Source organism: Salarias fasciatus, chromosome 9 (assembly GCF_902148845.1).
Source record: "Salarias fasciatus chromosome 9, fSalaFa1.1, whole genome shotgun sequence".
NCBI classification, from domain to species: domain Eukaryota; kingdom Metazoa; phylum Chordata; class Actinopteri; order Blenniiformes; family Blenniidae; genus Salarias; species Salarias fasciatus.
Genome location: NC_043753.1, coordinates 20,675,681 through 20,685,581, shown reverse-complemented (window position 1 = coordinate 20,685,581; position 9,901 = coordinate 20,675,681). Strand labels below are relative to the sequence as shown.

The 9,901-nt window shown below is 45.8% G+C and overlaps 1 protein-coding gene and 1 long non-coding RNA gene across 2 annotated transcripts; one reads left to right on the top strand and one right to left on the bottom strand.

Moving 5' to 3' along the window:
* Window positions 1-1,995: 1,995 nt before the first annotated feature.
* On the top strand, window positions 1,996-4,148 carry LOC115394773 (NACHT, LRR and PYD domains-containing protein 1-like). Its single transcript, XM_030100121.1, has 6 exons — window positions 1,996-2,110; window positions 2,382-2,596; window positions 2,827-3,092; window positions 3,307-3,429; window positions 3,502-3,643; window positions 3,826-4,148. The coding sequence occupies exons 1-6, from the start codon at window positions 2,094-2,096 to the stop codon at window positions 4,146-4,148; spliced, it is 1,086 nt and encodes a 361-aa protein (XP_029955981.1). The 5' UTR covers window positions 1,996-2,093.
* A 3,154-nt stretch (window positions 4,149-7,302) lies between these two features.
* Window positions 7,303-8,985, bottom strand: LOC115394173 (uncharacterized). Its single transcript, XR_003932028.1, has 4 exons — window positions 8,872-8,985; window positions 8,212-8,296; window positions 8,084-8,120; window positions 7,303-7,418 (listed from the first exon to the last, which is right to left on the bottom strand). It is a non-coding gene; the product is annotated as an uncharacterized LOC115394173 (long non-coding RNA).
* Between the last annotated feature and the right edge of the window lie 916 nt (window positions 8,986-9,901).

Below are 9,901 nucleotides of genomic sequence, written 5' to 3'. Positions count from 1 at the left end.
AGAGGCAGACATTGGCGGCGTGACGACGGCCCCGCTCCTCTGGGGTGAGTCGAGCTCGGCCAATCTTCATAGGTTCCGGGTCTGAAAGAGAAGATCGCAGATTAACAGGTTCAGACTGAGTCGAAACGGGGGGGTGAGGCTGGAGGGAGTGTTCCCGCCGCCGCTTGTGGATCCGGTTGTCGATCTGGATTGCGAGTGAAATGAGGTGGTCTAGATCAGGAGAAGGGTCCCATCTCGCCAGCTCATCCTTGAGTGAATCTGTAGTCCACGGTAGAAAACTCTCTGGAGAGCCTGATCATTCCACCCACACTCAGCAGCCAAAATCCGGAATTCAATGCGAACTCAGCCACACTTCGGGAACCCTGGCGAATTATGGCGAGTCTGTCTCCTGCCTCCGTTCCTCTTACTGGGTGGTCAAAAATCTTCATCTCCAGGGTGAACGCTTGGTAAGTCTGACAAACAGGAGACCGATTCTCCCAGACAGTGGTTCCCCAGGCTCTAGCTGACCCCTTTAGGAGCCCAATCAAATAGCAGATGCGGGCCCGGTCAGTAGGGTAGGAAAGAGGCTGGAGCTCAAACACCAGGCCTACCTGGGTGAGAAAAGCCTGACATGAACCAGGTTCTCCGTCGTATCTCTCAGGAGCTGGGGCAGAGGGCTCTCGCATTGCCATGGCCAGAGGAACATTAGCATGACCGCTAGGTGGAGTTTGGTCAGGAATGGGGGCAGCTCCAGATTGCTGAGGGGAGAGGCTGGTGACCTGGGAAATTAGCTTAGAAACCTGGTCAAAAATTGCCCGGTTACTCTCAATCAGGTTCTGGAGGAGTTTTTCGTGTTGTTCCAACCTGGCCTCCTGGTTAACGATGGCCTGCTGGATCGGAGGGACGTCATCAGGGCTGGGCTTGCGATCCGCTGAGCTCATCGTGGCCGGACTGTACTGTTACGGGGCACAGATCTGAGGCTCAAGTGCGGGAAAGCAAGCAGAGGCAGGTTGCAGGTTAGGATGACGTTTATTTACAGAGATCTTGAGAGTAGCAGTTCCACTCCAACAGGAGTAATCCAACTGAAGAGCTTCAGAGTTTGCAGTGGAGCAGCAGAGGGGAGGAAGGTCCCCACAAGGCGTCGAGCGGAGCGGTGGGCGGTCAGGGTGGGTCTTGGAAGCGGTCTGGAGAGGCTGGCTGAGATATGGCGAAAAGATAGTCCGGCATCGAGTGGCACCAAAAGCCAGGTTAAATAGGGGAAGACCAGGTGTAGGCAATCAGGCCACTCTGCCACAGGTGAGGCTCATCAGCTGATTGCACTGGCCCAGCCACTCCTGCCCACACGCACCAAGACACACGCCCACCTGAGGAACAGAAAGGGAGGGGAAAGGAGGAGAACAGAGCAATGCTGCTCCTACGTGATGGCCGAGGTGGAGGACATGACAGGCCTGCGTGCTCGAGTTTCCCCCTTCACCTACGGGCTCAGGAGACTTCCCGGTCGGAACTGGTCTGAGCGAACTTGCGATGCTGTCGCCAGACATCAGCCATCTTTGACCACCTTTGTTCCCAGTGCAACAGTTAAAATGTCAACCCAGGTCTGGTCTCTCTGCATCTGGTCTAACGGACAAATGGTGCTCTTAAGTGGGGCCTACATTTCCATGATAACGGGATATGGGACCATCAAAGTCAGGTGGTGACAGAACAGAAACTTTTTTGCCCTCATGCAGCATGGATTTACAGACTGTTTAAGGTTCCTCGCAATGAGACAGCTTTGAAAACTGTGCACACATCCTGTATTATTGACAACTGAGTGTTTTTAAAATCTTTGTCGCTCAACAGATGACTGGAGCTTGGTTAGATTAGACTTGTGGAATATGTGAAGTCCCAGACCATCGTGATTGTTTTCACGCCACATTCAGACACTCTGAGACCACTTGTACAGGCTGAGACACCTCCACCACACTAAAAATCCATTCACCTGTAATAGAGAGGAGTGTCTTCTTTGGTCCTTGTGTTTCCTTCCTGATATCAATGCACAGAGTCACTAATTGAATTTGGGCCTGCTTGGATTTCAGGTTCAGACAAGTTTCACTCCAGAGGTGAAAAAAGAAAAGATGGGATTGTCCTACAGGTAAGACTGGTCATCATCAATCACACCAGTCATTTTAAATACTGTCTTTAGTCATGGCTTGAAGTCTAAGAAATACACCAAAGTAGCTTCAGTATCATGAGGAGCAGCAGCTTTAGCAGATGGTCAGTTAGTGGTGTTCATACTCTGTGGGAAACGTTGGTCCACGTTTTCATTCCTTCTGTGGATTGAAAATAATATTTTGTGTGATTGTAAATTCTCCAGTCTTTCTGAGAACGATCTCCACACTGTGCCGTTTCCCTCCTGGGTTCAGGTTCAGGTTCCCCGGTCCTGGTCTGTTCCACTGCTCGCTGACTGATCTGGTCTTCAGTGTGACTCACGAGAGCGAAGCCACCTACGAGATGATGATCTGGGATGAGATGCAGCTTCAGTCGGCTCAGAAGGTTCCAGGAGGAGCTCTGTTCAGCATCACGTGTCCAGAGGAGTCCATCAGACAGCTGCACCTCCCTCACTGCGAGCCTGAACCCGGTGAGAGCACTGACAACCTTCAGACCTTCAGAACCATTCAGAGGACTTCAGAATCCTTTGAAACCTTTCAGGATAATTTAGAACCCTTCAGAGCCGAACAGTGTAAACCCCTCAGACACCATCAGAAACTTTTCAGAACAACTCTTGAGACTCCTCCATGAGCCATCAGGACCCCTCAGAGCCTTTCAGGTCGTAACACGTGAGGTGACGTTGATCTTCTGTCCTCCCAGCGCTGCTCTCTGACTGCCTCTCTGTGGCTCACATCACTGATGAAGGCATGAGCTTCATCCAGCCTCTGGAGGTGACCGAAACCCACGTGGTGGTGGATGTCCCACACCTTTCAGCCCTCGGCATCGTCTGGGACTTGGTCAAACGCTTTGTGGATTTCGTGATGAAACCGATTCGCAGTCAAATCCTGCTGTTCCTCAAACCGATGCACAGACAGGGTTTCATCCTGTGGGTGATTCTGCTGCCCAGCAACGTGCCGCTGAGCAAGGTAAGAACCAGTCCACTCAGACAGAAGATCTCAGCATGTAGAAATACAGACACATTCAACAAGAGAACCCCAGGGAGAATATGTTGGCTACTGCTACATGATCCAAAGGTTCTCTCTCCCAGTTCTACATGTTCTTCCACATTCTCGTTTACTCGTTTCCGTTTACATCCACGTTTCTCAAGTTAACATGACGAGCTGTTTGCTGTGGTTGAAGGTGAAAGCTCAGCTGGTGGACTGTGAGCACATCCAGGCTCCGTCCTTCTGTCTGCTGCACACAGGCCACTATTACAGCCTGTGCAGCGAGGCGCAGCTGCAGGACTTCAACATACAGCCCGCAGTGAGTACCAGCATCTCTCCACTCAGCCAGCGGTGACTTTTGAACTCACAGCTCTGCTTGCCTTTGTTGCAGCGTGCAGAATTCTTTAGAAACTACGGACCAAACTACCACCCAACATTTGAAATGCTCATGCTGTCGGAGGCGGACAAAGTGACCCTGGTGCTGCGAGATGCAGAAAAAACCCAAGTGTGGGAGCACCAGCTCCACCTGCCTGGTGAGCACAGCGAGCGGCTGCACAGTTCATGTTCTGTCCTCCGAGGACAACAATATGGAGGCAACACCTGCCTTTTAACAGCTGGCTTCAGGATCACAGTGATCCATGACTTTTGCCTCTGTGATGAAACTCAAGGCATCGTGAACTCAGTGGAACTCTCCCATTTCTGATTCCCCTCTCAGCCATGCTTGTGGTGACCACGGCGAGCAGAAACCAGCCACGGCTGGCGAGCGACATCACAGCCCAGGAGAAGCTGTTTCAGGTCCGCTGCAGCTTCGTGGAAAAGGTGTCGGAGCCGGTCCTGAACAAGCTGCTGGACGAGCTGCTGCACTGCGGCGTGCTGACCGACAGTGAGAACGAGGCGCTCAGAGCCAAACTCCGGCCGGAAAAGGCTCGGGAACTCATCGACACGGCGCGCAAGAAAGGAGCCGACGCCAGCACCAAGTTGATCGCAGTCCTCTCCGCTGCCGACCCGTATTGCTGCCGAGAGCTCGGCCTGTGTTGAGAGCCGTCAGGAGCAGGACGACAGGATCAACAATGAGCTGCTTTTCAGTCACACTGTAGAACCTGAACAGTTCCTCTCTGACCTTCGGTGAACACTGGTTGTTTTTAATCTTTTAAAGGTGCCTTAAGGAGTTTGCACGTTTTATGCGAAACAGCGCCCCCTGCAGACCTTGGGCGTAATGCAACTTAGTGAAAAACTCGTCCCTGTGGCTCCCGTGCACGGAAGAGGGGGGACTCCGTCTTCGCTCGTTTAGAAGTGCTCAAGTAAAATGTAAGTTTCTTTTACCTGGTGGAGTCTGTGCTGGAGCTGTGGCAGTGCCAGAAGCCAGTCTTTTCTTACTTTCTGGAAGATCCTGCTCAGTTGTTGCTCACTAAGCATCTGGCGGAGTAATGGCGGACAAATCGAAACTCAAGGAGCTGGAGCGCGCATTACATCATTCCTTTCAAATTCTCCCCAAAAAAATGCTGGTGCCGGACCGGCACTGTGACTTTCAAGTGACAATTTAGCGCTGTTAGAGGTACTTGTAATGAATATATCAGGGCACATTGTACACGTCATTAAAAATGTGGAACATATTTATGGTGGAAAATAAGTATTTTTAAGGTTGTAAAACTCCTTAATGCACCTTTAAGTTTCTCTTTGAGCTCATAGTTTGATCATCAGTTTGATTTGGATTCAGAACATTTGTGTTTTTTTTGTTGTATCCTGGAAAAAACTGTCGCTCATGAGAAGCTTCCCAAACTCCTTCAAGTTCACTGAATTTGAATCATTCTGATATCCTTGAGTGAACCTTTCAAGAAAGATGTTGAAAAACCATCTGGAGGTTTTCAACAACAGAGCCAAGCATCAAAAGGCTGTGGAGAATTGAAATAGGGCTTGCAGCAAAGCAGGATAGTTGTAACGAAAAGTGTGAACTCATAACTGTGTGACTTAGCAATATAATCATGTAATAATATAGTTTTTCAATGTTGTAAATCGTGTTAACAGGGGCCTGTCCCAGGGCATTACCATTAAAGGGGACATATTATGCTATTTTTCAATCACATCATATCGGCCTCAGACGCCCAAAAACATAATATTTAAGTTTGAAGCACATATTTTCATTTAAATTATCTTTTTTTAATAATTACAAAGGGTATGTCTGTATTTTTGATCCTGTCCTTGCCTCATATTAAGTCTGGCACACACTACAGGAATTTTTTAAAATCTTCCCCAGTTCAGAGCAGTGGCGGATTTAACAAATTTGGGGCCCATGGCAAAGGCAGGAATGGGGCCCTCTGAAATGAGAAGACAACACACACGCCATTTTGATACTCACTAGTTGCTCATCTCCACACGTCGACAACTGACCCTCCCAAACAGGTGTCGACGTCGCCGTTTCACTTGCTGGTTGTTGTGGATATTGTATTTTATTTTGATTCATACTAAGTTTGAACATGATTAATACCATGAACAGTAAAGCCTCAGTTGCAACATCTGTCTCATTAAAACCATCTGCACATAGGCGTCAGTTAAGGGGGGGACGTGCCCCACCCCCCCGACACACTTTTTGCCACTGCTATTTTTTTTTCTCCACCTCACACAAATCCTTCATGTGTAACCCCAGTTATTTTCAGTAGTAATAAACATTCCAACGCTCCTGAACGCACCATCCGCTGTTTGCAGAGACGCACACAGACGTTCACGAGGATTAAAAACATAAAAACAACGTGCGGCTGCTCTAAATGTGCTCTGTTCCATTGGAACAGTTACTTGGGACCGAGTTGGTCGGGGCCGAGTCGATCGGGGGCTGGGGTCGAGTTGGTCGGGGAACAACATGGATTGGGGCCGTGGCGACTATAAACCGTTGTGGGTTGCTGCTGCGAGCCGCTGCCGCAGTGAAGTATGTCATCACTTTGGGGCATTTTGAGAGCAGCTTTCTGCTTTCCTCCTTTTTCCTCCATTTTTCAGCACCGCTGGGGTAGCTTCTTTTCGTCGTCTTTTTCTCTTCTGTTCTTTTCTCTTGTCTGCTCTTCTCTTGTCTTCGCGCCGTTTGTTTTCGTATGTTTTGCTGCTGTCTTCCTGGATCCTCTCTGCACATGCGCAGTGAGATGGACTGAGCTAATGTAGTGGAGACTGAAGGGGGGGCCCGAGACACACATAATACAATAAGCATTCTGCTGGCATTTTAGCGACAGTATTTCAATCAAAACATACTTAATGTGTACAAATAAATAATAACTGTATTAACCATAAGTGTATGAGGAGTTTTATGGGGCCCCCAGGAACTTGGGGCCTTAGGCAACTGCCTAGTTTTGCCTAATGGTAAGTCCGCCCCTGGTCAGAACCCCAGGCGAAATGGTGTCTGACCGATTACAAACAAGGGATTTTATTCCCTGTGTTTGCCCAGTTATGGAGGGGTGCTTTCCTCCACTTCTTCCTTATATTCACGACCAGAGCAGACAGATACCAGACCTTCTTCCCAGTTCACTGTGGCAATTTTAATGGCTTGGCTTATCATGGCAGGCCATGAGTTGAGATGTTTAGACTTCTTCCTCTCATAAAGCACTTATGCAACAATAAGATGGACTACATGGTAAATGGCAGTGGTGGGCCGTCAGGGCCTGCAAAGCCTTCTCTGCTGGCCTAAAAATTATCTGAATTACAGACTGATGTAAATTATATTTTGTCCATAAATAATTAATAAATGATTCCAAACGGTATGTTCCAGTTCCTTTCATAGTTTTCCCGTGGTCGCGCTGCTTTTCAGACATGTTTAACATCGTTTATAGCTCACTCAAAGGTTAAACTAAAGTGACCTTTCAAATATGCCATCACAAGTACAAAACCAGAGTGGTAAAATCACAGCTCAGTCACACAAATGGAACAGAAATATACAGCAATACAAAGCTCATAAAACCAGGATAAAATGGAAAAAGAAATGCAACAATAAATCGAGATAGAACTTGTTTAAATATACACAGAAAATATGGAACTTCAATACATGCTGATTTATCTTCAGAATGGAAACAGACATCAGCTCCGTCCAATACTCTGCATGAATATAAATGTCTTAATCCTCTACAGAGCTGCACCACTTCTCATAGGCCTGGTTCATGCTGAGATCCAGCAAAACAACAGATTTCCTGACAAAATGACAAACATGCAGGTAGAAATGATCAGAATTAATAAAGCAGGTCACTGATGATGGATTTAACGTCTTGATTTTCTCCTTGTGGCCCATTATGCTGGACTTTCAATCACTTTGACGTCATCTGCTTCTGGTGAGTCCTGTGTGGAAATGAGACGACACACAGCAATAAAGTGTCATCCCCCATCTGAAGGGCGAAGACCCTCTCAAGTCAATTACTATGTTATTAGTTACTTCTTTACATTTGTAACTTAAAGAGTTAACGAAGGGTAGATTTTCTTCTTCTGAATTTAAAGGAATACTCCGAAGATTTTGGACCCACGCCCTTTCCCTATCATTGACAAAGTCAGACAAGCTCATAAGTACCTTTTTTGTGTCTCGGCTTAAGCGGCTTAAGTCTATGGCTTCTACTGCTGTGCTCCGGTATATCCTTCCGCGAAGCACTGCGCATGCGCAGGTCTGTGTGTATCAAAACATTATTGTAATGGATTGACAAGAAAACACGTCTTTTAAAATGTTTTAGAAACATTTGGATTTGCTTCATGTGCTAATACGCCGTCTCCTGGACCACTGGAAGGAGTATTTTGTCCACTTTTGTCAGTCCGGCTCTGATTCCGATAAACTTCCAGCAATTGAGCTAAGCTAACTATGATGCTAACAGCTGGGAACCAGGCACGGGACGCAGAGATGCAAAAAAAAGTATTTATGAGTTTGTCTAATTTTGTCAATGACAGGGAGAGGGCGTGGGTCCAAAATCTTCAGAGTATTCCTTTAACTATTATACTTATTAAAACAAGTTGTTTACCTTCACTTGTTTGCGGTAATGTCTCCATCTGAACCAGCTGACAGAAAGAAAAAATAAACCTATGAATATTTTGAACTGTAATTTTAAGCAATGATCAATTAGTCTACAGATGGAAAAGTTTGTCTCACCACTCAAAGATGACGATTGTACAGTAGAGAGATACAACCTGAAGGATCATCAGTGTTTTGAAGACGAGTTCAGTCCTCAGTTCATCTGCAGAGAAACACGTGATCTTAATACTGAGAGTTTTCTCTAACTTAGACAATAGTTTCCAGTCTTTGCTGGATCCAAAAGCAACATAAATTAAAAACAGTCTGGTGACAAACTGCTTCAACATCTCCGATAATCCAGCCAGAGACTCAGTTTAATCTGTTAGTGAAGGTCACTTCATGGAGCCAAAAACACAGATGATTTTAACTGTTTAACCCGAAAAATCACTTTGATTCTCAAAAAATATTCACATAAAACTGTCACTTTACAGTTTTATGAAAAGAGGATGAGCAGTCGTTGAGATCCTGAATCATTTGTTCTCAATACTGAAGAAGTATTTTATGCTTTTCAAAGGAAAGACGACACCAGAAAACACAGAGATGCAGTTTGTTTTCCGTCAGGTTTCCAGTGATGGTGATATCATGGCTGTCAAATGGGTTTGTAATAAAGTCTGTAAAAAGGTTCTACATAAAATATCCACATTAAATTGGGACAAAAGGGAACAGAAAAATCATCAACACACATAAAAATATATGAAGAAACATATATATAAAAAATAATAAAATAATTAAATTTACCTGCTTTGTTCACAGGAATTGGCGATGACGTCTGATTACCGAGAGCATTTTCAATCACACAGTAAAAACTTTCTGGATCTGTTATGTCAGCCACATTAAAGGTGTAAAAGTCTCCTTCAGACACTTTGATGGGTCCATGGTCACTGTTCTTGAACCAGGTGAAGCTGCTGATGGCAGGTTTGGCTCTGCTGGAGCAGGTCAGGGTCACCCAGCTCCCTGATGGACTGATGGAGACTGTGGTGTCTTTAGGAGAATCTGAGGGGAAAATAAGACTCAGATTAACTTGATTCATCAGAAACATCTGAAGTGTGATGAGCTGACAGGATCACTCACATGAAACCCTGAGAGTTAACTCTGTCTCAGGTGTTTTCACAGGTTCTCCTCCAGCAACAGGATACACAGCAGAGCAGCTGAGGCTGAATCCATCATGTGTGTCTGACAGAGTGAGGGTCTTCTGGATCTGAGTGCTGAAGGTTCTGTTTGAGTTTTCCTCAGTTTGGCTGAGAGCGTCTTGTTGGAGGCTCCAGGTGAGTTGAGGAGGGGAGTGTGAACAGGGAGTGAGAGCTGAGCAGGTTACAGTGACAGACTCCTTCTCCTTCAGGTCCTTCAGATCAGCTGAGACTTCTAATCTGGGCCTCGGAGGAGAACCTGCAGTTTCACATTAAACACACATTATACCTGTAAAAATACAACATAAGACAGTTTCTGCAACTTTTTCTAGTAACTAAGCCAATTCTTTGTCACTTCAGATTAATATATCAATCAGAAAAACAACTTCAAACATTGAATAAATCCAGAGAAAGCTGTGAACTGAGTTTTCAGTCAATAACTACAATCATTTCCAGATTGTTTTCGACTGAATACTGACAGTTTTATGTTAGATACAGCAGTGCAGACATTACTTTCCTGTTGTTGCAGGACACAAAACCAAATAAGCAACCATTTCATCAATGATAAGATTATTGCATCAAAAATGTAATGGAGTCATATTCAAATCATAAATGTGATATTTTATCTTTTTAATGCACAT